General features: G+C 50.7%; 2 protein-coding genes across 2 annotated transcripts; one reads left to right on the top strand and one right to left on the bottom strand.

Annotated features, from left to right (window-relative positions):
- The first annotated feature begins 839 nt into the window (after window positions 1-839).
- Window positions 840-15432, top strand: CCDC127 (coiled-coil domain containing 127). The gene is made up of 3 exons (XM_003422772.4): window positions 840-944; window positions 2878-3008; window positions 7237-15432. The coding sequence occupies exons 2-3, from the start codon at window positions 2888-2890 to the stop codon at window positions 7896-7898; spliced, it is 783 nt and encodes a 260-aa protein (XP_003422820.1). The 5' UTR covers window positions 840-944; window positions 2878-2887; the 3' UTR covers window positions 7899-15432.
- Window positions 15433-16520: 1088 nt separating this feature from the next.
- On the bottom strand, window positions 16521-24694 carry LRRC14B (leucine rich repeat containing 14B). The gene is made up of 5 exons (XM_003422781.2): window positions 24494-24694; window positions 22500-22562; window positions 21915-22082; window positions 20264-21282; window positions 16521-17216 (listed from the first exon to the last, which is right to left on the bottom strand). The coding sequence occupies exons 1-5, from the start codon at window positions 24692-24694 to the stop codon at window positions 16571-16573; spliced, it is 2097 nt and encodes a 698-aa protein (XP_003422829.1). The 3' UTR covers window positions 16521-16570.
- Window positions 24695-26593: the final 1899 nt, after the last annotated feature.

The following is a 26593-nucleotide window of genomic DNA, read 5'->3' as shown; positions in this document are numbered from 1 at the left end:
GGCTGACGGGGGACCGGCGCTGAGGGGAGGGGGTGGCTCCGGCGAGAGAGACCCCGGCGCTGAGGGGACGCGGAGGAACCGGCGAGAGAGGCCCCGGCGCTGAGGGGACGCGGAGGAACCGGCGAGAGAGGCCCCGGCGCTGAGGGGACGCGGAGGAACCGGCGAGAGAGGCCCCGGCGCTGAGGGGACGCGGAGGAACCGGCGAGAGAGGCCCCGGCGCTGAGGGAACGCGGAGGAACCGGCGAGAGAGGCCCCGGCGCTGAGGGGACGGGAGGAACCGGCGAGAGAGGCCCCGGCGCTGAGGGGACGGGAGGAACCGGCGAGAGAGGCCCCGGCGCTGAGGGGACGGGAGGAACCGGCGAGAGAGGCCCCGGCGCTGAGGGGACGCGGAGGAACCGGCGAGAGAGGCCCCGGCGCTGAGGGGACGCGGAGGAACCGGCGAGAGAGGCCCCGGCGCTGAGGGGACGCGGAGGAACCGGCGAGAGAGGCCCCGGCGCTGAGGGGACGGGAGGAACCGGCGAGAGAGGCCCCGGCGCTGAGGGGACGCGGAGGAACCGGCGAGAGAGGCCCCGGCGCTGAGGGGACGCGGAGGAACCGGCGAGAGAGGCCCCGGCGCTGAGGGGACGCGGAGGAACCGGCGAGAGAGGCCCCGGCGCTGAGGGGACGGGAGGAACCGGCGAGAGAGGCCCCGGCGCTGAGGGGACGCGGAGGAACCGGCGAGAGAGGCCCCGGCGCTGAGGGGACGCGGAGGAACCGGCGAGAGAGGCCCCGGCGCTGAGGGGACGGGAGGAACCGGCGAGAGAGGCCCCGGCGCTGAGGGGACGGGAGGAACCGGCGAGAGAGGCCCCGGCGCTGAGGGGACGGGAGGAACCGGCGAGAGAGGCCCCGGCGCTGAGGGGACGGGAGGAACCGGCTAGAGAGGCCCCGGCGCTCTCGGCTCGGAGGTAGGTAGCGGCGCTCGGTGGCCGGGCCGCCTAGGCCATGTTGGGGGCTGGGGTGCCGGCATCGGCCTGTCTGACAGCCCCCTGGGTGGTGCCGGTGTTGCCAGGTGGAGGTCGCGCCCTCCGGGGACTTCCGTCCGCGGCGACCGGCGGCAGGAGTGACCGCAGATGGAAGGCCCCCGCCGGGAGTGACGTCGAGGCCGGCCGCCGCCTCCGGTCGGAATCCGACGGGGCGGTGGTCGCGCTGGGACTGGGCGTCGGCCGCTGGGTGCTCAGAGCCGGGGGGGGGGGGGGTCAGTCCGAAAGCCGTGCGAACGCCTTGGCTTACAGGCTCTTTACTAACTTCCCCCTGATTTTACCTTTGAGTCGGTAGTGGTTTTTTTCGGAAACCCTGGTGGCGCAGTGGTTAGAGGTACGGCCACTAACCGAAAAATGGCAAGTTCGAAGCCACCGTACGCTCCTTGGAAACCCCGTGGGGCGGTTCTGCTCAGCCCTTTAGGGTCTCCGTGAGTCGGAACCGACTCGAGTGCAACAGGCTTTTTTGGTTCCTGAACATAGTCTTCACGAACATGATTTTGATATATTTTACTGAGTAAGTTTACAACAGACCATTTACGTTTTGTTGACTTTTAGGTTATTTCCAAATGTTCACTAGTTTAAATAACACCGTAAAGAATACAGTTATGTAAGGGTTTATTAATGATTATTTACTTAGGCTACATGCCCCAGAGGTGGACTTTTCTGGCTTGGGGAAAAGGAATATGATACTTCCCAGATGTTTATTGAAATTTATTTAGTTTTAGTATGTTCACATACTTAATTTTGTTATTCTGTGGTTACCACAGTCCTCTTAATATTAAGTTCCGAGCCGTATGTTCTTTGGCATTTTTCTATCGCCTGTTGTAATTTCGTATCTTTACACTTTAAAGAATTATTTAAAAATCTATTAAAATTTTAAAAAATTGAATTAAATTCGTTTTTTCTTATGTGTTCTGTGCTGAATTTTTTTGTAATGAGTGTGTATCACTTCTGGCAAATCACATAGAAACCAGCTAAAAGCGCTCACTATTCTGCTTTGAAAATGCTCATCCTAGTGTAAGTACTTGGAGTCCTTGGGTGGTGCAGTTAAGGAGCTTAGCTGCTCACTGAAAGGTTGGAGGTTCCAGTCCATCCAGAGGTGCCTCAGAAGAAAGGCCTGGCAATCTACTTCTGAAAAACCTAGCGACAGAAAACCCTATCGATCCCAGTTCTACTATGACACTCATGGGATTGCCGTGGGTTGGAGTCAGCTCGACTGCAGCTGGTGGGTAGTGTAGGTACTTAGGAAATTCATACTAACATTAGACCTGTGCTTTGTTATTGAGCACGTACCATGACCTTCAGCTGACTATCTGTAATCTTGGTGTTCATCACCCCCAGTGGAAAACATGGAGGGGTGAAAGCCTTCTCTGGCACTACCTCGAGTCCACACACACACACCCTGTGCCTACGGGAGATGCTCTTCACTGCCTGAAGCCACTAGTGTTTTCACACCTTCCAGCTTTCCTCACACAACTTCTTCTAGAAGACCCTTTCTTTCTGTCTCTGCCTGTTGAAATGATGATTATCTTTTAAAATAGCTCATGTGAAAGAGTATGTACAGCAACATCCCACTTTGGTTGAATTGATGATAAATCCTGTGTACAACCATACTTTTAAACGTACCTATAATAGAGAACTTACTCTGTTCTGCCTGTGTTTGAGTTATTTGGGACATTTCTCTCTCCCCCACTTTACCCCACTATATTGTGAGCTGCTTTTGTCTAAAGCCTTGTTTTTCCTCAAACCCCATAGGGCTCAGTGCTGTGCTACATATGTGTAGATGATATAGTGATATAATTGTGACATATGTATTTTTTTCCTTTTATATGTTAATGCTTTTATTATTTACTTAAAGGTATATTTCAATGAATGACTTAAATGACCCCCCAAATTGGAATATCCGGCCCAATTCCCGGGCTGAAGGAGGTGATGGAAGCAGATGGAATTATGCCCTGTTGGTTCCAATGCTGGGATTGGCCGCTTTTCGTAAGTCATGGTTTTCATAGCATTTACATTTTCTGGCCTGAACATGGAGCACTGCTGAGGGAAGCAAAAGGTGGGGAGCTGAAAGACCCGAGTCTTTGGAAACTGACGGTGCGACTGCACACCCTACTTTAGTCTTGGGAAAATTATTTCATCGTCCCGAGCCCCAGTTTCTCTGTCCAAGGGAGGTGGCTAATCACACTTAACCTCAAATCGTCGTGAGAACTAAATGAATATTTACAAGCATTTTGTGCGGAGTGGCTTTTAGTAAGTGTGAGCTTCCTTTCAGGGATTCACTGCTCTGATCGTGGTTTTCTTGCTTCACTTGCTATCACAAGGAGTGATGGGGAAGAATAAGGCATAAAGGAAAACCACTTTTGGATGTCTGTTTAATGTTTGGGAAATCAATCTTTGGTAGACTTCATCCATGAAACCAAAAATTCTCTCTAGTTTGAACTAACTTTGCACCACTTCTGGGAATTTACCAGTCACGTACAGATTGACTTTCTGGCCCTTAGCCACATCCACTATTTGATAAATTCCCTGATGTTCAGGATTTGGTTGGTTTTTTATTTTTTCATATCCCGTGGTTTTTGGTTGGCACTTAAGAATTTGAGTAATTGAATAATCAGTTGGAAGAAAAGCAAAAATAGCCCTCTAATTGTAGTGATCTTTTTTATATTGTGGCTTTTTGTGGGCCAAGATTTCTTGGTCCAACAGGTTTAACACTGAAGTGGAGGCTGACAAGAGCAGCTACTTGTAATTCAGTAGATCTGCACCAGGCTCTGCTTCTTGGTGAAACACAGGCTGATCCAAATGCAGCCCTAAGGATACTGCCACTTAAAAGCTCACTAGCCAGCAATCTTGCAAAACACTTGGAAAGACTACCTGTTGCCTGTGGCTAGGCTGATGAATTTCTACCTTGGTAAATGAATCAGAAGGCTTAAAATTTCATGTAATAGTGTAATAATTAATTGGTATTGAGATTTCAGGAGGTCCTGACTTTCATTTTCTGTTTGTTTTTCAGATGGCTCTAGCTTTTATAATCTCTCATGATAACCTTTACTTTTGAAATTCTTGCCTTCTTGTTCTTTTGAAATGATGTTCTCTATCCCTTAGAAAGGCTGAGGAATGTTTTATTTTCTCGGTTATTTTGCTTAGGTAATATCATGAGAGATAACTTCTGACTTTGCATTCTTACAAGGATTTTCTAGAAATGTGTTATTACACGTTGAAAAGTTATATTGTAGTATATGGTGTTAACCACTCCCTTAGCATGGTCTAGGAGTAAAGGCGGAATACTTGGTAAACGTTATTGCTTAGTTTATTGACGAGAGAGGCTAGTTTTAGCTTGATCATTTAAAATATTGAACTACATAACTTTTAACACAGTATAGAGGTCAGTATAATTGTGCCTGCCTAAAAGAGCAGTGATCCCTGGCAGAAATTCTTACCCTGGGTAGCTCCCCTGATGAAGTGCTTGAAAGGTAATTTCTTTACAAGAAGAATCTGGGTGGCTGAGGAAATGAGGCGTAAGCCGCCATCCATTGGGAAAATGTTGAGTATTCCAGTCCTTTGGCAGATTTCTCACTTCTCCACACCTCTTCTGTCATCCTGTTCTTCCTACAAGGAGCCCTGGTTGCACAGTAGTTAAAGCGCTTAGCCACTAACCAAAAGGTCAGCAGTTTGAACTCCCCAGCCGCTCCATGGGAGAAAGATGTGGCAGTCTGCTTTGGTCAAGATTTACAGTCTTGGAAACCCTATGGGGAAGTTCTCCTCTGTCAAATTGGGTCACTATGAGTTGGACCCAACTTGATGGCAATGGGTTTGGTTTGATATTTTTCCTACTTTTCTGTTAGCCTTTCTGTTTCTTCCTTCCCCATCTCTCTCCGCATTTTCTTCTTACCTCTCCTGCATGCCCTTACCTCTTTTCTTTCGTGTCCTGGAAAACACATAGTCTTAGAGCTGGAAGGGACTGGTAGAGTTCACTTAGTCCAACTCTGTTTTTTTAATTTAACGTTTTATTTTGAGATAATTGTAGATTTACGTACAGCTATAACAAAGAAAAAAAAAAAGTTTTTTTATAACAAAGAGTGCAGAGAGATCCAACTTCCCCCTTGATCCATCTTCCCCCAGTGGTGGAACTGCAGCACAATCTCCCAAACAGGATGCTGACATGGACACAGTCGAGATATAGGATGTTTCCATCATAAATATCCCTTATGTTACCCCTTTATAACCACTCGGACCACCCTCCCACCCTTATCTCCTCCTTAGCCCTTGTCAACTACTAATCTGTTCTCTATTTCTATAATTTTGACATTTCAAGTATGTTTTATAAATGGAATCATACAGTATATAACCTTTTGAGATAGGCTTTTTTTCACTCAGCATAATTCTCGAGATTCACTCAGGTTGTTCAGTGTATCAGTAGTTCCTTTTTTTTATTGCTGGGCAGTATTAGATACAACACAGTTTAACCTTTCAATGAAAAACATTCAGTTATTTCCAGTTTTGGGCTGTTATGAATAAAGCTGTCGTGAGCATTCATGTGCAGGTTTTTGTGTGAACATACGTTTACATTTCTCTGAAATAAATGCCCAGAAATGTGGTTGGTGGGTCATATGGTAGTTGCATGTTTAGTTTTTTAAGAAACTGTTTCCCAGAGTGGCTGTACCATTTTACCTTTTCACTAGCAATATATGAGTGATCCAGTTTCTCCCCATCTTTTCGGCATTTGGTGTTGTCACAGTTTTTTATTTTACCCATTCTGATAGGTATGTAGATCAACTAGAGGGCTAGAGGTTAAGGGGAGGGGACACTAGAGCAGGGGACCGCTCCCTGCTTTGCTCACACAGAGGGACAGTTGCTATTAGGGACTAGATAAGATTCCTAAGGGACCTGGGGAGAAAAGAACTGAATGGCAAGGAGCACAGCTTGGTTGTTGGTAGAGGAAAAGGAACCAGTGCAAGCAGCATGGATGAAGAAGTAGGAAGAGAACCTGAGCAGCTGATAGAAACTCCATTGGTTCCAAGGTGGGGTGTTGAATACAGTGTAAAAAATGGCTTTAAATTCAGTCATTAAAATGGTTTTGATGACCTTGCGAGAGCCATTTCATTGATACCAGAGGAAGGAAGTCAGACTGTCAGGGGGTTAAAGGAAGTGGGGGGTCAGGATAGAAGGAGAGAATTGCATGAGAGCAGCCTGGCTACATTTTGAGATCTTAGTATAAACACTGCGTTAAAACTCTATAAACTTGACCTTGTTGGCTTTTGGACCTCAGGCTTTGAAATTTTTCTGAACAACCCTTCTCTTCTCCAGGGGACTCAAATCCATGCTGCTTATAGCATGCACAGGCTGAGCAAGCCTTCTCAGGAGCATTGCTCTGACACTTATTAAACTCAGGCAACAGCCTCACTAGAGGATGCGGTTGATTCCCTCTAGCGCTGAAAGATCACTGTACTGTCTTTGGCTTTATTAGTGAAGCACACCAAACTCTCGTTGTTACTAGGATGTGGAGAGAGCTGAAGACTCCGCATGAAAGGAGCATCCAGAATCCAACAGACTTTTGCAGGCACTGAGACTCCCTTTCTGTGTCCTGGGTTCTGTGGGGCACTGAGTTTCTCCAAGCAGCAGAAGACAAAGACAGGCTGCTCTTCAGTTTGCCAGGCTTATCTCTCCAAACCCTCACTCCTGCCCTGGTGTGTGTGAGCTCCAGCTTGGGGAAAGCAGACCAAACCATGCCTAGAGGTTGAACTTCTCATCCACCTTATTTTTATGCACCCCTGTCAGAGCACAAGCAGGCATCTTGGGCTTGAGCAGAACACACCTGGAAATTGACTCAGTTCTATAATAACCTGGCCAATAGCATTTGAAGCCTACCCATATTCGTTTTTTAAATTTTGCCGTGATACCTGGAGGCACTGGGGCAAATAGTGATAGACTTAACAGCAAGAAGAAACAGCTGTAGATTTTCTTAGACTCTTAGAAGACTGAGGGGGGAACTCTTGCCATACTTGTTTTTTAGGCCTACACAGCCCTTGCCTGATTTTAAGATAACTTTCCATATAACGCTCCATACATTCAAAGTGACAAAGTGTTATCTTGTACCTCTGAGGTCTTAAGCTTTTACTGAAATGCTGTCTTTGTGTTTTCTTTAAGTAAAGATTACAGAACTTCAGCTTTGAGTTTTCATTCTGTAATATTTTTCTCCCCCATTTACTCCTATCAGGTTGGATTTGGTCTAGGGAGTCCCAGAAAGAAATAGAAAAGGAGAAAGAAGCATTCCGTCAGAGAACAGCTGCTTTCCAACGAGATCTCGAGGCCAAGTACCACGCTATGATCTCAGAAAACCGCCGGGCTGTCGCACAGCTGTCTTTGGAACTTGAAAAGGAACAAAACAGAACAACTAGTTACCGGGAAGCCCTTATCTCTCAGGGCCGCAAGTTAGTAGAAGAAAAGAAGCTTCTGGAAAAGGAACGGGCTCAGGTCATGCAAGAAAAGAGGCAGTTGCAGCCCTTGAGAAGTGCGTACCAGAGCTGCCTGGAAAGGGAAGAAGACTGGCAGAGGAGAGCTAGGCTGCTGCTGAGGGAGTTTGAAGATGCTCTAGTGGAGAGACAGAACATCTACTGCAGCCTGGTCCTCCCTCGCAGCAAGCGGCTGGAAATAGAGAAGAGCCTGCTGGTCCGTGCATCTGTTGACCCAGTTGCTGCTGACCTGGAGATGGTGACTGGTCTAACTGACATATTTAAACATGATACGTACTGTGGGGATGTCTGGAACACCAACAAACGCCAGAATGGGAGGCTCATGTGGCTGTACCTCAAGTATTGGGAGCTGATTGTCGAACTGAAGAAGTTTAAGAGAGTAGAGAAAGCCATACTGGAAAAGTGAGACAAAAATGAAATGGAGCTTTTTCATTTGGGGGTACCCAGAGTCTTCCGTTTCTTCTGCAGTGTGTCTTCCCTGTCAGGCCTCTGGGGGACAGGCTTCCTCTTCCACGCTCTTCAGCTATTGAGAGTATGGTTTCTCTGGAGAATTTTTTTAAGCTGTCAGTATTTTATTTGCTATGATCTCGTGTTTTAGTTCTAGGGTGAAAGTTGTTTTTTAAAAAAGTAAAATACAAAGTTGATCTCACCATAAGTACTTTTTTGATCTATTTTTATCGCTCCCTAAATTATGTTTCTTCCTTGAATTATTTTTCTCTCTCCCAAAATTACATTTAGAAGTTGTCAGATTATGGATAAAAGTGCTTAACAGATGGTAGTAAAAAGTAGCCATATTATATCCTCAAGGTTTTATGTTGCTTTGAAGATCTCTCCCACTCCAATGGAAAAGCAAACAAAATTCAAAACCCACCAAGTGTTTTTGTATCCAGCTGGTACCCTATAGTATCTGTTTGGAATTTGGCCTTGTCTATATTTAATATGCAGGTGTTTATTAGCAATGATGTATAATAAAAAATGCTTGCCCTTTAAAAGTCATAATGCCATTTTTTATTTATGTGATTCTTTACTCATTACAAATTTTTTAAAATACCTTATCTGTTTTTACCACAAACTGAGAGGGAGGCAGGGCACTTACTACCCCATTTTTCACAGAACCAGAATGGGCCTTTACTGTGTGCTTTTTGCATCCACTCATGAGGTGATACTCCCTCACAATCTCATGTGATGAGCATTTCTGTTGCCCTCGTTTTACAGGTGAGGGAGCTGCAGCTGGGGTACACAAAAGTTAAGTAACCTGCCAAGGTCATACAGGTGGTCATGTTGGATCCGACATGAACCCAGGCACTTTAGTTTCGTAGCTGTTAGTGACCTGTGTACGATTATTTAGTAAGTGGCCATGCAAGGTCTGGAGCAAGGTTAGCTACCTGTTACAGATCCCATGCTCTCCTGCTATCCCAGTCTGTCTGCGTACACTGGAATAAGACAAGCTATTAAAAACGTTAAGGTTATTGGAAACTTAGTTCAATTCAGGGTAATAGTCATAACCATAAGAGCTACTCTTGGTTAAGTACATGTTGTGCTCTAAGTCTTACATAATTTGTGGGGTATGCACGTGTTGTTTTTAGTCCTAGAACTGTTCTTCATACCAGGCTCAGAGGGCTGAAGTCAGTTGCCTGAAATGGACATGGGCCTTCAGCTCCAGGATCTTGGCCAATGTGCTCTGCTCAGAGGGCATGATGCTTCTTCCCTGACCACTCAGCATGTCTTTCTGCTATATCACCATCACTTCATCTGATCAAAGGAAATTTCTTTAGGCAAATCTGGACTAGAATGTTTCTCTAGTAATCTAGTGGATTCCTGGTGGATTATACCCTTGTTTAACGAGTTAGTTGATGTTCTAGTTCCAGTTATTCCACTGGTTTGCTGTGTGTCCTTGGACAAACCACTTAATGCTTTTCTCTTGGTTTTATCTTTAAAACAAGGAAAATACAGTCACGCATTTTATGGATTTTTCAAGGCGTTGTGAACTCTTCAGTGTTACTCTAATATTCAGCATGCTCTCAGCCTTGCTCCCTTCAATGTTTAGATAAATATGTTGGGATAATTCACACCCATTTGGACACTGGCTCAGTACAGCAAAATTAGTTTCCCATAGAGAATTAGGTTGTTGTTGATGTTGTTAGGTGCCATCAAGTCGATTGCGAGTCATAGCAACCCTGTGTACAACAGAATGAAACACTGCCCAGTCCTGCACATTCCTCATAATCGCTGTTACACTTGGGCCCATTATTGCAGTCTCTGTGTCAGCCTATCTCATTGAGGAACTTCCTCTTTTTCTTTGACCCTGTACATGTCCTTCTCCAGGGACTGATCCCTCTTGATAACATGTTCAAAGTATGTGAGACATAGTCTTGCCATCCTTGCTTCTAAGGAGCATTCTGGCTGTACTTCTTCCAAGGCAGATTTGTTATTTCTTCTGGCAGTCCATGGTATATTCAGTATTCTTCACAATACCATAATTCAAAGGCATCAGTTCTTCTTCGGTTTTCCTTATTCACTGTCTGGCTTTCACATGCATACAAGGCGATTGAAAATACCATGGCTTGGGTCAGGCACACCTTAGTCTTCAAGGTGACATTTTGCTTTTCAACACTTTAAAGAGGTCTTTTGCAACAGATTGGCCCAGCACGATATGTTGTTGATTTCTTGACTCCTGCTTCCATGGGTGTTGATTGTGAATTCAAGTTAAACTAAATCCTTGACTTCAATCTTTTATCATGATGTTGCATATTGGTCCAGTTGTGAGGATTTTTCCTTTATGTTGAGGTGTAATCCATACTGAAGGCTGTAGACTTTGTTCTTCATTAGTAAGTGCTTCAAGTCCACTTTCAACAAGCAAGGTTGTATCATCTGCATATCACAGGTTGTTAGTCTTCCTCCAATCCTGATGCCCTGTTCTTCATATAGTCCAGATTCTGGAGTTATTTCCTCAGCATACAGACTGAATAAGTATATTGAAAGGATATAACCCAGATGTACATCTTTTTAAACCGTGGAGTATCCTCTTGTTTTTGAACAACTGCCTCTTGGTCTACGTACATGTTTCTCATGAGCGCAATTAAGTATTCTGGAATTCCCGTTCTTCCCAGTGTTACCCATAATTTGTTACAATCCACATTTGAATGCCTTTGCCTAGTCAATAAAACACAGTTAAACATCTTCTTGGTATTCACTGCTTTCAGCCAAGATCTACCTGACATCAGTGATATCCCCCATTCCACGTCCTGTTCTGAATCCAGCTTGAATTACTGGCAGTTCCCTGTCAGATGTAATGCTGCAACTACTTTTGAATGATCTTCAGCAAGGTTTTACTTGCGTGTGATATTAGTGATATTGTTCGATAATTTCCGCATTCTGTTGGATGATCTTTCTTTGGAATAGGTATATACATGGATCTCTTCCAGTCAGTTGGCCAGGTAGCTGTCTTCCAAATTTGTTGGTCTAGGCGAGTGTTATGGATTGAATTGTGTCCTCCCAAAAATGGGTGTCAACTTGGCTAAGCCAGAATTCCCAGTATTGTGTGATTGTTCACCATTTTGTCATCCGATGTGATTTTGCAATGTGTTGTAAATCCTACCTCGATGTTAATGAGGCAGGATTAGAGGAAGTTATGTTAATGAGGCAGAACTCTATAAGATTAGGTTGTATCTTGAGTCAATCTCTTTTGAAATAGAAGTAAGGAGACAGAGGGACCTCATTACCATCAAGAAAGAAGTGCCAGGAGCAGCGCATCCTTTGGACCTGCGGTCCCTGTGCTGAGAAGCTCCTAGAGCAAGGGAACATTGATGGCAAGGACCTTCCTCAGAGCTGACAGAGAAAGAAAGCCTTCCCGTGGAGCTGGCACCCTGAATTTTGACTTCTAGCCCCCTGGACTGTGAGAGAATAAATTTCTCTTAAAGCCATCCACTTGTTTTTCTGTTGTAGCAGCATTAGGTAACTAAAACAGTGAGTGAGCACCTCCAGCACTGCATCCATTTGTTGAAACATCTCCATTGGTCCATCAATTCCTTGAGCCTCACTTTTCACCAGTGCCCTCAGTGCAGCTTGGACTTCTTTCTTCAACACCATCGGTTCTTGATCATATGCTACCTCCTGAAATGGCTGAACGTTGACCAGTCCTGTTTGGTACAGTGACTCTGTGTATTCCTTCCATCTTCTTTTGATGCTTTCTGCATCATTCAATATTTTGCCCAGAGAATCTTTCCATGTAGCAACTCAAGGCTTGACTTCTTTCTTCAGTTCTTTCAGCTTGAGAGATACCACGCATATTCTTCCCTCTTGGTTTTCTAACTCTAGGTCTTTGCACACGTCATTATAATACTTTGTCGTCTTGAGCCGCTGATTGAAATCTTCTATTCAGCCCTTTCACGTCATTGTTTCTTCCATTTGCTTTTGCTGCTCTGTGTTCAAGGGCAAGTTTCAGAGTCTTTTATGATACCCATTTTGGTCTTCTGTTTCTTCCCTGTCTTTTGAATAACTTTTGCTCTCTTTATGTATGATGTCCTTGATGCCACCCAACAACTGGTTTGGACTTTAGTCGTTAATATAAATTAATATACGATGTGTCAAATCTGTTCTTGAGATGGTCTCCAAATTCAGGTGAGATATACTCAGGGTTGTATTTTGGCTCTTGTGGAGTTGTTTTAATTTTCTTCAGCTTCAAGTTGAACTTGCATAGGAGTAATTGATGGTCTATTCCACAGTCAGCCCTGGCCTTGTTCTGACTGATGATATTGAGCTGCTCCATTGTCTCTTCCCATAGATGCAGTCAGTTTGGTTCTTAGGTATTCTATCTGATGTGGTCCACGTGTATAGTTGCAGTTTATGTTGTTCAAAAAGGATAACTTGCAATGAATAGTTCATTGACCATGCAAAATTCTAACATGCAGTCTCTGACATAGTTTCTATCACCGAGGCCATATTTTCCAACTACTGATTCTTCTCTGTTCCCAACTTTCACATTCCAGCCACCAGTTCCTATCAATGCATCTTGATTGCCTGTTTGATCAATTTGAGACTACAGAAGTTGGTAAAAATCTTCAATTTCTTCATCTTTGGCCTTAGTGGTGCATAAATTTGAATAATAGCCATATTAACTGGTCTTCCTCGTAGGCATATAGATATTATCCTATTACTGACAGTGTTGTACTTCAGGATAGATCTTGAATGTTCTTTTTGATGATGAATGCGACACCATTTGTCTTCCGTTTCTCATTTCAATACTAGTCATTTCAGCTAACTAATGCCTAGGATATTAATCTTTATGTGTTCCATTTCATGTTTGATGCCTTCCAGTTTTCCTAGATTCATCTGTTATACATTCCATATTCCAATTACTAATGGATGTTTGCAGCTGTTTCTTCTAATTTTGAGTCATGCCACATCAGCAAATGAAGGTCCCAAAAACTTTACTCCATCCTCGTCATTAAGATCGACTCTACTTTGAGGAGGCAGCTCTTCCGCAGTAGTATTTCAAGTGCCTAACCTGAGGGGCTCATCTTCCAGCACTATATCAGACAACGTTCGGCTGCTATTCATAAGGTTTTCCCTGGCCAGTATTTTCAGAAGCAGACTGCCAGGTCCTTTTTCCTAGTCTGTCTTAGTCTGGAAGCTCTGCTGAAGCCTGTCCCCGATGGGTGACCTGCTGGTATTTGAAATACAGTGGCATAGGTTCCAGCATCACAACAACACGCAAGCTACCACAGTACAACAAACTGACAGATAAGTGGTGGAGAATTCATAGATTTAAAAAAAAATATGTTGCCATCTAGTCAATTCCGACTCATAGCAACCCTATAAGACAGAGTAGAATTGCCCCATAGGGTTTCCAAGGAGCGGCTGGTGGATTCGAACTGCCGACGTTTTTGATTAGCAGCTGAGTTCTTAACCACTGTGTCACTAGGGCTCGTAATTCATAGATATATAATTCTTGTGTATATTTTGTTTGTGCACACACACGTAACACACAGAGAAAGACAGAGTGTTGATTTCAGGATTATAAGGAGACAGTTCTGCCATTATTGCATCAGAGATGTGATGTTACTACAGAGACGTGATATTACTGTATTACTAAAGAAGACTCACTTAAAACACCAGAAAATTTGTGTTCTTAAAAAGAAGTTATGTTTGATTAAAATGTGTAACTGACTTTATTTCAATGTTGGATTGTTTAACAAAGTCTAACTGCTTAATAGTTTACTAAGATCATCTTTCTTTTTAAAGTAAAGAGAAGGGAGGAAAAGCCTTTCTAGTTCATTTCACTGTCTTGACTCCACTGCGTAAAAGCAAATCCATAATGAGCACACATGGATTTATAAAGAATAAGTGCCACATGCGTTCCCGTCATGAGGAGCTGCCTACTTAATGCAGGTATTTCTGTGTGAGCAGAAGGGACGCCCCGCAGCACTTAGGCAGTTATCCTGAACAGAATGACTGTAGTATGTGAGTGGAAATCATATCTTCGCCGGTCCTTGTGTGGCTGCCCGCTCAGCCAGGTGGTCAGATGTCTTAGAGGAGACACGGGGACCCTGAGCCAGGACAGGGACGTCTGTCAGGCAGTTCAGGTGGGGCTGCTGCTGGGCCTGCTGGGTCTGCTTGGCCAGATGTGGGTCCAGTCCTGTTTGAGTACCTGAGCTGGGTTAGGTGGGTCACTGCCAAAAGTGCCCCTCTCTTTATTCTACATGTGGCAAAAATAGTTGCTATATTTCTGTATAAATTAGGACTCCGGTTGCGAGGAACAGAGGTCAATTCAAGCTAGTTTAGACAGTTAAAAGGCATTCATTTTAAGGCTATTTTGTGAATCAAAGGGCAGGAATGCAGGTGGAGTTAGACCTCTGAGAGGGACTGGACATGGCAAATCAGCACCTCTTGGGAGCCTAGGGGTGGTTCTCCTGTCCCAGACCTGCACAGCTGCCTCAGTCTTCTCTCCCTTAGTGTGTGGAGAGTGGCCACACCCACAGCTCCTGGGCTTGTGTGTTACCCCAGGAGACCCCTTGATTCACTCCTAGCTCAGGTTCATCAGTGAATCTCACCCAGTCAGGGTCCATCATCTGTCCATCCGCCCTGGCCCCATGGCCACCAGCGTCTAGCCTGTGAACACGCATCCGTAGAGAAGACAGCGCCCATTACTCCAGTCCCCTCTTCCCCATGGTCTGCATCTGCCAGGCTGGCATCCTGGTGGGGAGCCAGATCTGGGGGGCTGGTGAGGATGGGAGGTGCCCTTCCCCTCTGCCCAGTGCTGTTCTGTGCATCTTTGCCAGAGCTTCCCCGTGGGCTTTACATCCAGCACCTTCCGCTGCCCCCACCTGTGGAGAAGCTTATGGCTAAGGACAAGAGGTGAATCATAGCACCTTTCCAGACTTCAGGGCTGCCATCCCACAGGGCTCTCGCTTGCCACCCTGGTCCCTGTGTCTGCTTCGCTCAGCTCCCAAGTTTCGCACAGCAGTAAGACACTGACTTTGTCCCCATTAGCATCATGATAGTCTGGCTTTAAGCTCCCGGGACTGTGATCACCACCAAACCCCAAGAAGTAAGGATATGCTGGCACCAAGCGTCTCTTCCCCTCACTGCTTGGTTCACAACCAAAATGATGACAAAAGCAAGGCCAGTCCAAGGGTGCTGGGTACAACCAAACCACTTTATTAAAGGCAAGATGTGTGAGGTTTCAAAAAGAAATAGGCCACATGGAGCACAAGGAGCCCATTGGGGTACTGTCTTACAAAAAGCACTTTTGGTTCCATGTTCTTGTAACCCAATTCCACCCAAATAGTCCCTGTGACATTCCAGAATCCTCTGTCCTCTGTAAAATTCCTGCTTCTGTACTGCAACTCCCGCCCCAAACTGCAGCCCTGCCCTTCCCAGCCCACCGGGCTGTGAGGCAGCCAGCCCTTCTGCCCTCACAAGCGTGCATGTATGAAATCAGCAAGTATACAGAAACCAAAGAGTAGTGGTTTCCAGGGGTGCAAGGGAGGGGAGAGGAAGTTTGCTCAGGGGGCACTGAGGTTCTTGGAATGATCTGGAAACGGATAGTGAGAACAGCTGCCCAACTTGAAGAATGTGATCAATGTTGCTGAACTGTACATGTAGAAGTTGTTGAGGTGGCATATGTTTTAAGTATATTTTCACCAAAATGCAATTTTTAAAAAATTATAGCTAAAAACGTTTCTGAATGCCATTAAGAAAAAACTGTATCAGAATCAACCACTCTTCTGTTTTATTAGTGCTTAGTCATGCTGATACTTGGACCTTTGTACAAGTCAGATCTTGGCAGAAACCAAGTCCAGCTGTCTTCCTTGCCCCATGATTAGCCACTCCTACCCCAAACCTGCCAACGTCAGAACCCAAATTCCCCCCGGGGGCACTCTTACCCCTCAGAGGCCTTCCCGGCCAAGAGTCTGGCTGTTTTGAAGACACGAAGGTTGTAGGGGGTGGTCATCGCAGCCCTGTCCTCGCCCTCCAGGCCAGCTGTCCCTGTGGTTCCTTGTGGACTGGAGCCAGCAGACAGCACACTTGAAAGCCACACTCACCTTCTTGCACCATGGTCATGAGGGAAAAGCAGCGCGAGTGAGAAGTGCCATCAGCAGCCCACAGCCGTTGCTCTGTGCTGAGCTTGCAGCAGGTGTCTGTCAGCTCAGCAGGGCCCACACCAGGACATGAGCCTCCTCCCATGCTGAGAACCACTGTGGGGTGCAAGGGCCTACCTAGCCCTCCCCCTTCCGCCCTCCCTCCCTCCCTCCCTCCCTGTTCTCTGCTGCACTTTATGTTGGAGTGCCCCTTCCTTTCCCTGTCTCAGCCACCTGGGCCGTGGCCTCAACAATCACCCCGCAGTTCCCAAGGCTTTCTGCTCCCTGCCCTGGAAGGGTTTCTCCTGCTCACCCTGGTGCAATTCCCTTTCCTGGGGGCTTTTCCTGGATTCCAAGATCCCTGCTGTGCTGACACTGAGTCTGCCATGCCGCCTGGAAGGACGGTTGCGACAGAGTCCCAGTGGTGGTGACGGAGGCTCGCTGTGGCCCCCACACCGATGCTTAGCTGCCCCATCCTCGGCGCCATCTCCAGGGCCTACTCCATCTGCTCTAACGCTCTAGAAAACTTCTCCAGAGCACTCTTGAAAGACTGCAGTAGGAAGGCCCCCAGCTCCTGGCTTCTTTCTTGGATGTTGGGGTCGAAGGTCCCGAAGAGGGGTGTGGAAGCCTGGATGTCATCCCGGCCAGCCCGCAGTAGCATCGCACGCAGCTCCCCCGCCACCTCCTCATACTTCTGCTGGTCAAACTTGGACATGGCCAGCTGATCCTGCGGGTAGGTGGCACCCTCGGGGTAGCAGTCCTTTGGCACTGGAAACTCGATGCACCGCAGCCCAGGGAGCTCACAGAGGGCAGCAAAGAGGCTCCGCAGAGCACGGGCTGACAGCGGGTTCCCCAGGAGCCGGAGCTCCTGCAGCTGGAGGCAGGGGCTCAGGCCCAGGACAAGCCTATTCACGTGCTGGTCCCCGATGCCACACTCCTCCAAGGTGAGGGCCCGCAGTGAGGGGGCGGCACGGCTGAGCAGCCGGAAGAAGGTGGATGGGTACAGGCTGACCAGGTCGTGACCACTAAGGTCCAGCACCTCCAGGTGGGCAGCGTGGGGGCAACTTGCCAAAAAGGCCATGTCTGCATAGTTCAGGGCACAGTTGGCCAGGTCCAGGGTCCGAAGTGGGGTCTGCAGGGGGCTGCGGGCAAGGTGGAAGCAGCAGAGGTGAGAGAAGGGTCTCAGGAAGGAGGACTGAAGTGGGGGTGGGGGGGATAGCCATCAATCACTGATTGTCTATCCCAGGGGTTGGCAAGCCGCAGCCCAAGGGCCCAGTCTAGCCAGAGGCTGGATTTTGTACACCTGCAGGCTATGAATGGTTCTTATATTTTTAAATAGGTGGAAAAAAAAAAAAAGACACCTGACAATGGCTTGAAGTTCAAATTTCAGTGTTCATAAATAAGTTTTGTTGGAGCACAGCCAGACTCATTCGTTTGCCTATTGTCTGGGTCATGTGACAGACTTTAGGCCCACGGAGCCTGGTGTACTTGCTGGCCTTTGCAGAGAGTTTGCTGGCCCTGGCCCTTCCCTGCCCTGCCATACATACAAGGGCACTCAGACGAAGACCAGAGGTGCCCAGAAAGGAAATCGAGGGCCGGGGAGTAGGGTTTAGATCCAGTTCTACTTTGTGAGTTCTGGTGGAAGGTCCCACAGGAGGGGCTACCAAGGCAGGCTTCCTGGAGGAGACAGTGTGTGAACTGACCCTCGTAAGTGGAGAGGGGCGTCTCCTGCCTTCCCCGCCAACCTGTCCACCCATACCTCTCCCACCATCCTCCAGGGCTGGTCTCCATCACCCTGCCCCTCCGCGTATTCACATTGCAGGTTCTGTGGGGAAAATCAGCTGCCTCCTGTTTGCAGAAGGCGGTGCCCGTGCTGGGGTTCAGGGTAAACAGGCCGCTGTGCGTTTGTTTCAGTGCCACACTGTTTCCTGAATGCGTTATGTGCAGGAAGGTTATGCACGCTGAGGGGTGAAGAGCACAGTGAGAGTGAGCAGGGAATAGAGTGCCTGGCCCTGCTCTGAGCAAGGCCTTGGGGTCCAGTCCAGGGTCATCTAGGCCAGGGGCCTGACCAGGCCTGGCTGTGTGTGGAATTCACCTGCCCTGCACCTTGCTCAGAGTGGGTGGTCTTCTTGTTCCAACTGCCCTGTCCGCTCCCTTCTCAGGCCTGTTGTGTGGACCCCAGGAGCAGGGTGAGTCTTGGGAAGCATGAGGCTCAGGACCTCCAAGGGCTCTTCTTGCTCAGGAAAAGCCAAGTCCTTCCCTCTGCTTGCCTTGGCCACTCCCTCCTTGCATGCACCCTCGAGCGCCATGCTCCCACCGCAGGCCCTCTGCACCTCTGGTCCTCTGCTGGCCTCCACCCACTGCCCCAGCCACCTGCTTGAAGGCCACCTGACCACTCACTTGAGACTCCATGCCCTAGCTGCCTCTCCCTGGAAGGCCTGAGGTGTGAGGAGGGGCCCAGATGTCTGCTGGGGGAGCCCCTAGCCAGCCCAGGTCTACAGTTTCTGGGTTTTCTTTGTGTAAAAGAAGTAGCCAAAAAAAAAAAAAAAAACCTTTGCCAGCGAGTCGATTCCAACTCATAGCAACCATACAGAACAGAGTACAACTACCCTGTAGGGTTTCCAAGGAGCAGCTGGTAGATTTGAACTGCTGACCTTTTGGTTAGTAGCCATAGCTCACTGTAGCTGTTAACCACTGTGCCACCAGGGCTCCCAAAGAAGAAGACCAAAAAAAAAAAAAAAAAAAAGAAAACCAAAAAACCCTATCTGTTATCGTCAAGTCGATTCTGACTCACAGTGACCCTACAGGACAGAGAAAACAAACCAAACCCATTGCTGTTGAGTCGATTCTGACTCATGGTGACCGTATAGGACAGAGTAGAACTGTCCCATATTGTTTCCAAGGAGCACCTGGTAGATTCGAATTGCCGACCTTTTAGTTAGCAGCCCTAGCTCTTAACCACTACACCACCAGGGCTGGATTCCCTAAATGTGAAAAGTACACCTTCAAACTCACTGGCTCAAGAAATGAAAAGTTGACTTTTTAATAAGTTTTTATAGATATACTTGTGGCCCAAGGACCCCCTCCCCGTGCTGTGTTCTGTGTGGTGCCCCCCCCCCCATTATGGGCAGGACCTGGTGGCTGGCTTTTAACCGAGAGAACACTAGCAGAAGCAATGGGCTGTCACTCAAGATCAGGTTACAAGGACCACAGCTTCCATCAGGGGCTCTCAGCCTCTCCCTCAGTCTCTCTCGTCACCAGTCACAGAGTCATGAGGACTCTCAGGCAGCCTGCAGGAAGCCTTTGTGGTGAGGAACTGAGGGCCCCACCCCACCAAGCCCTCAAATGAGACCACCGACCAGCCAACAGCTGACAGCAACCTCCTGGGAGACCCCCAGCCACATGCACCCAGCTGGGGTTCCTGATCCCTGGCACTGAGAGACGATGCTTGTGAAAGCCACTGAGTGTTGGGGAACTCATTACACTGCAGCAGATAACTGGTACAGTGCCCTAGAGGGCATTTCCAAAGATTTGATTACGTGGTTACTTCTCTTTTCTTTCTTTGCTATCGGGTAACTTTCTCTTTTGCTCACTAACTGGAAAGTCTCCTCTGAATTCTCTCTGCCTTCCCAGGTTACCCACATGCCGACCACTCTTCTTCTCTTCCCCCTGGCTCTGAGGGAGGGACTGCTGGGGGTGGCCTGCCCACTCCAGGGTTGGGGGTGGGGGACAGGTAGAAGCTGGTGGCCTGCCCACTCCAGGGTCCCGAGGCAGGTAGGAGCTGCCGGACTGCCCACTCCAGGGTCGGGGGTGGGGGACAGGTAGGAGCTGGTGGCCTGCCCACTCCAGGGTCATGGGTGGGGGACAGGTAGAAGCTGGTGGCCTGCCCATTCCAGGGTTGGGGTGGGGGACAGGTAGGAGCTGGTGGCCTGCCCACTCCAGGGTTGGGGTGGGGGACAGGTAGGAGCTGGTGGCCTGCCCACTCCAGGGTTGGGGTGGGGGACAGGTAGGAGCTGCTGGCCTGCCCACTCCAGTGTCCCAGGGCAGGTAGGAGCTGGTGGTCTGGTATGTAAACAGCTCCCATCTTCCCACTCCTGGTGCATCTGCAGCCTAGCCCTCTGCAGGGTATGCAACCGTTGTGTCTGCCCTGGTGCCCCTGGCCCGCCCTCGGCCCTCACCCCCCACTCACCCCAGCAGCTGCTGGACCTTGCCAGTGAGCGTGGAAAAGGCCACACTGAGCTCAGTGAGCTGGGTCATCTGGCTGAGCGCCCTGGCGATGGCAGCCAGGTGGGAGTCCTCGTCGTGGGGGCCGGACCCCTGGGCCAGCGGCGGCGCGTCGAAGGCCTTGGCGGGCAGCGTGAGCGCCGTCAGCCGGGGAAAGCGCACCTGCGCCAGGAGCTGCTCCACGTGACCGGCATGCAGCCGTACGTTGTGCACCACCTCCAGCCTGCGCAGTGCCCCGGGGCCCGCCAGCCGCAGCACCTGCAGTAGCTGGGCCGGGCGCAGGCTGTCAGCCCTGAACGAAGGGCAGAGCAACCGCAGCGGCGCGGTGCCCGCCTGTCGCAGGGCGCGCACCACCGCCTCAAAATTGCCTTCGGTGACGAAAAGGTCAGCCAGCACTTCGACGGTGGGGCTCCCAGCCACGCGTGGCTCTGCCTGCAGCTCCAAACAGGCCCGGGCCAGCAGCTCCGTGCGGCCCCAGCGGCCCAGCGTCCGTCCGCAGCGGCACCGCGGCTCCTGCACGTCGCGCAGGCCGGTGAGGTCCGCCAGCCGCAGATGCGTGCGGCCCTCAGCGCGCAGCACGTGGCCCCTCAGGCCGCGCACGCAGGCCTCTAGGCAGGGCCGGCAGGGCCGGTCGCGCAGGTCCTCGGGATGGTCGGTGCCCGGCCCCAGCAGCGCGCCGAGCCGGAACTCCTCCAGCGGCCAGCGCACCAGCAAGGCCTGCACCAGGTCCACCTGCTCCAGCAAGTAGCTGGCCTTGAAGAGCAGAGGGTAGAGGTTGTGGGCCACACAGTCCAGGCTCTGCAAGGCCACCGGCGCATGGGCCGCCAGGGCCTCGGAGGAAAGGCAACGCAGTGACCTCATGGTGCCACAGGCCCCCAGGCAGGACGGCTGAGGACTGGGACCCTCTGGAGGGAGTTGGTCCTTCACGCCTATTTTTAGCTGCAGCTGCTGTGAGTGCAGCCAGCTCCTGCTGTCATCTGACGTCTATTTTGGTCCCAGACATTAGTTTGCTTGTGGGGGGGGGTGGCATCCATCTGCGGGCTGGCAGACACCGGGCCTGGACTGCCAGCAAGGGCTCAACCTGCCCCAGGTCAGGTCACACCTCAATGTTTAGATGGTGATCCTTGGGAGGCCTCCTGCAGGTGGCCAGCCCCAGGCAGCCTCCCCTGGCTAACCTGCCGGAATCGGCTGCACTGGGTCCTGCTCATCACCTCTTCTGGCCCATTCAAAAAAGGTCAGGCCCAGCTGGGCTCTGGGGGCCAACCAATGTTAACCTTTCAGAGTGGGCCTTGGGGTTGGGCCCTCTCTTTGCACTCCACCTGGGAGTCAGGTGGGGCCAGGGACTGGGGAAGGCACCTGTGATGAGGGTCTGGCACTTTGTCTTTCCCTTCTCTGCGCCTTCATTCCCCCAAGGACCCTGGGCAGCCCGAGTCATGGAAGGGCACTGTCCAGAGGCACTCGGACACCCCAGTGATGCTGTCCAGCCCAGCAGAGCCGATGCCAGCCTTGGCAGAGCTGTGGACTCAGGTGGAAGGTCTCAGAGAAGCTGCCTCCCCCTGAGCCTTAGTTTTCTTGTCTGCCAAATGGCTATCCTGTGACCACACTGCAGGAAATACCAGATTCCACGTGAAGGCATCTGTGAACAACAAGCCCTTTCCAAGCATGGCGTCCACATCAGCCCCCAGCACCAACAGGCGTTTGTAGTCACTGATGATGTGACCCCCCTCAGGAGCACCATCATTTGGGGCAAGGCTACTGGGGCAGCTACTGCTGACTCCGTGCTCCTTGGTGGACAGGTGTTTGTAGGACAACGTTCCAGTGGTGGAACCCAAGCATCGTCAGGAAGGAGGGTGAGGTGTGTGTGTGGGGACTGCACCCTGCTGTCACGCTGAGGAGTGCCCGCGCTTGGCCAGGCCTGACATTGACGTGGACGTGGCGATGCAGAGCCTCACCCTGCTGCCCAGGGCTGCTCAGTTCTGAGTCACCCACTGGGTGGGGGGGCTGGCCCCTTTGAAAGAGGTGCTCGGGTGATCCTGGACTCCTAGCTCAGTTTCCAGGACCCAACAAGGGGAATGGGAGGAAGCCTGAAAAGTTGCATTTATTTTCCTTCTTAAAGTTTCAAACAGGTCAGTATTGAAACAAGGTAGCAAAAGTAACAAAAGTTTCCCATTTGGCCTCTGACAGGCAGTTTCCAAACCTACCTTTACCTGTTTATCTGCCCGTTTCTGCAGTGGCTCCAGCATCTGGCTCCCTGGGCAGGGAGCCTGGGGGAGGCGTGGGGCCAGCAGAGAAACTGCTGCCAGTGAGGGGTGGTCCTCTGGGCCACACTGTCCACGTTCATCAGACCTCCTGCCCTAGGCCTAGTCAAACTCGCCCAACTCCTGTGCCCTGGGGGCTGTGGTCTGCACCCCCCCAGCTGGAGTCAGGGGCTCGGCTCTGGGCCCCCACTGGGAAAGCACTGAGGTGAGCAGGTTATGGCTGGTCCCAGGCTCACTGGTGGTAGCTGCGGCCCCAGGGCTCCTCAGACCTAACTCAGGCACTTCCTACGCTAACTACACAGGACTGTTAATAGAGAGGCGGGACACGACAGTGTTTCCAGGCACCTCTGGATTATACTCAGATGTGCAGAGGTGTTGCTGACCCTCCATGGGTGCCACGCCTGGGGACTGTCCTTGCCCACTGAGACTGAAGAAACCCAAGCCTATGGTTGGGAGGTGTCCCACCAGGACCAGGGTCTTCAAGCTTCCACCACGCCCCTCCAGAGTGGGGGTGCTTCCACCATATCCTGTGCCTCGTCCAGAGTAAGGGTGCCGTCCAGGAAGGCCAGGAGGCCGGGGGTGGGTCATCAGGAACACCCCTGCTTGAGCGTTTCACTTGCTGATGTCACGTGGTGTCCGTGGTCACAGCTCCTCCTGCCCTTGAGCCGGCCCTTGCTGGGTCAGTCACAACTGTCAAAACAGATTGTGTTACAGGCCGTTCAGCGTTCACTCACATCCCCATCACGTAGCAGGCACCGTCAGGACCTCCTCCACCTGGCTGTGCTCAGCCAAGTCTCATGATCACAGGGGCAATGCCACCTGAGGGAGTGTCCAGTTGGCTGGGCAGCATGGGCAGCCTAGAGCTCTCTCTGGGCCCTGAGCTGCAGGGACCACCCGCTATGAACTGCACACTCTTTCCTCCCCATTCCCCTGAGCGAGCATCGAGCAGGTGGCCAGGAACTAGCAACAAGGGTACAGGGGAGAGCAGGAGCAGATGTGGTGGAGTAAAGGGGCCATGGACCGAATGTGGACTTGTAGGGGGCAGCGACCTCACCCATGTGTGGGGGGAACATCCTTGTTTGCTCTTCCCCATGCTGCCCAGACCTCTGACACTCAGAGGCCAGCTTTTGGACAGATCAGCCACATTGTTATTAAAGCCATATGGGACCTTGTGAAGAGGACGGGCCATAGGAATGAAGGCACTGCCACCAGCTCCTTCTCCCAGGCTTCAGAGAGAAGCAGTGTTTTCTCTGCAGGGTCAGTTTCACTCAGCATGAGGATGGCCAGTGAGCTCGTATGTCTCCGCCCTAGTAGGAGCATCCCACGGGGTCTCCATGTTTTGAGGGGGAATTTCATGTGTCACTGTGGCTTGGCTATGGTGCCCAGCTGTTTGCCAAATACTTGTTTAGAATTTGTCCTGGGAGTATTTCGTAAATACGGTTAACATGTATAACCAGTTGACTTGAAGCAAAGGAGATGTGAGTGGGCCTCACCCAATCAGTGGAAGGTCCTCAGAGCAAAAATGAGCTTTCCTGGGTACAGGGCATCTGCCTCAAGACTGTAACAGACCCTGCCGGACGCCCTGTGATTTCACTCACCAGCCCCACGACCCCATGAACCACACCCTTAAAAGAAGCCTCTCTCTGTGTGTCCTATTGGCTCTCCTTCTCTGGAGATCCCGTCTGACACGGTGGATACAGAAGTTTGGGCCCTAAAAGATGCCAGTTGCTGCGTTTGCAGTTCTGACCCCGTGTGCCTCTCGCATGCAGGCCCTGTGGGAAAAGGAAGCCCTCGTGGATTTCATACGTAACGTGTGGAAAACAGCCTCTGCTTCACAGACACACAGAATCCACACTTAGCGACATTCGTCCTGGACCCAAATCGCATGCAGTTCAAGAGGCCTTCAAAGAGCCGGGTGGGGCAGCGGGCAACCTCACTGGGAGGCTGGTCCTCTGCCTCTGACTCCTGCCCCCGAGAGCGTAGACTGCAAGCTCTTCCGTGAAGGCAGGGGTCTCAGAGCTATGAGTATGTGACCCTGCGGAGAGCAGGACACCTTCCCGGGAGTCTTCGGACTGTGGCAGCGCAGCGGCTGGGGGTGAGCAGGTGGTGGCAGGAACAGCACAAACTGATTTGGCCATTGCGCCCTTGTGCCCACTCCCCGTTCCCGCCCCTGCATGTGAGGCCCCATGCCCCTGGCCTCCATGGTTTCAGCTTGAGGGCATTCTGAAAACAAGAGCCTGTGGGAGGCATTCCCATCTGACTGGGTTGGCCCAGGCAGTACATCCTTTCTCCAAGGGCTCCTTGTGCTGAGGGCTGTGTCCTGCCCGCTGCCAGCAGGAGAGTCAGGCCAGCACCCAGATGCATCTGGATGGTAGATGTCGGGGCTCACAGTTCTGGGAATGGGTCGTGTGGCGCTTGACAGGCTGGTCACCCTGTGGCCCCAAGGTCTCAGTGCAAGTGGTAGGCCCTGGGCTCCAGCTGACCCTGACACAATGGAGCGCTTGTGGGCACCCTGGGAGGAGGTCCTCGCCCTGGGACCCTCCAGGCTGGGTTGTTGTCACCACTGGACAAGCTTGCAGGCCCCTCAGAGGAGCTGCAGCTTGGGGCAACGGAGGTAGAGGGGTGCCAAGCAGTGGGTTAGTGGGAAGGGGTGCCCAGCTTGGAGAAGGTGCTGTCCCTGGAGGTGCGGTTAGAGTGCCACGCAGGCAGGCTGATGTATCTGCGACAGGCGGTGGGACGTGCAGTCAGCCAGAGTCAAGTCATGGTTAGGAATGCCCTCTCATCTCCACTTCGGTTACTTGGGGTTTAGCCAGGAAACCAGCTACTTACAGAATTTTCCACCTGCCAGTCAGAACACTGTGGAGAGGCCTGAGACGTGGGGGGCTTTGTTCTGACGAGAAGGAGGGATCACTGATCAGAACCAACCCACTTGCTGCTTATCACGTGGCGCAAGGACCTGCTTCCCAAACTCCAGGCTCAGAGAACCCTTGAAACCAGACCTTTCCTTTTTCTCACACTGCCCGGGACCAGTAGGGGGCTTCTTCCAAGACCTGGGAACATGCCTGGGGCTGAAGCAGGCCACACTGAACCTACAGCTCCAGTAACGATAGAAAAAAGGAATGGCCTCTGTGAAAGAGATCTTGGTGACAGGATCTCTGCCTGAGGAGCCCTTTCCTGCCACCTTGTTGCCGGTTCTCTGTGAAGTACCAGGGATCTCCATCTGAGAAGCCCTTTCCTGTCACCTCAACACCTGTTCTCTACAGAGGACTGGGGATCTCTATCTGAGGAGCCCTTTACAATCACCCTTATGCCTGTTATGCCTAGACCGGGATGCACACCCCAGGGTGGGGCCTGGGGTTTCCCCAGTTTCTCTCAGGCCCTAGGACAATCTGCACAGAGAAGGTGCTCAACAGACATTGCTGGTTTTGAGGACTTACAATGGTGGTGGCTGGGTGATCACTGTCCTCAGGAAGGGCCCAGCACAGTGGTTGGTCTGGACCCCACATCTGTAGCAGTGAGCCCTTTGATCAGCCTTGTCACGCAAGGCTAATAGACCACCTCCGCCACCTGTCTGCTCAGCCCTTCTGGTGCTCAGGCCCCTTCACCTGAGCAGGACCTGGCCAGGACTGGGGGGCTCTGAGAAGAGGGACAATGTCTGGAGGGCCTCTGAGAAGAGGAATGGTGTTTGCGGGGCTCTGAGAGGAGGGACCATGTCTGGGGGGCTCCAAGAAGGAGGGACAGTGTCTGGGGGCTCTAAGAAAGAGGGACGGTATCTAGGGGGCTCTGAGAAGGAGGGACAGTGTCTGGAGGGTCTCTGAGATGAGAGACTGTGTCTGGGGGTGTCTAAGAAGGAGGGACAGAGTCTAGGGAGCTCTGAGAAGGAGGGACAGTGTCTGGGGGGCTCTGAGAGGAGGGACAGTGTCTGAAGGGGCTCTGAGAAAGAGGGACGGCATCTGAGGGGCTCTGAGAAGAAGGGACGGTGTCTGGTCTGCCCCAGAATGGGGCTGTGCCCTGAGCTGGGAGCCAGCCCTGAAGGG

The sequence above is a fragment of the Loxodonta africana genome, chromosome 2 (genome assembly GCF_030014295.1).
Source record: "Loxodonta africana isolate mLoxAfr1 chromosome 2, mLoxAfr1.hap2, whole genome shotgun sequence".
Classification (NCBI taxonomy): Eukaryota; Metazoa; Chordata; class Mammalia; order Proboscidea; family Elephantidae; genus Loxodonta; species Loxodonta africana.
This window is presented reverse-complemented; position numbering and strand designations above follow the sequence as displayed.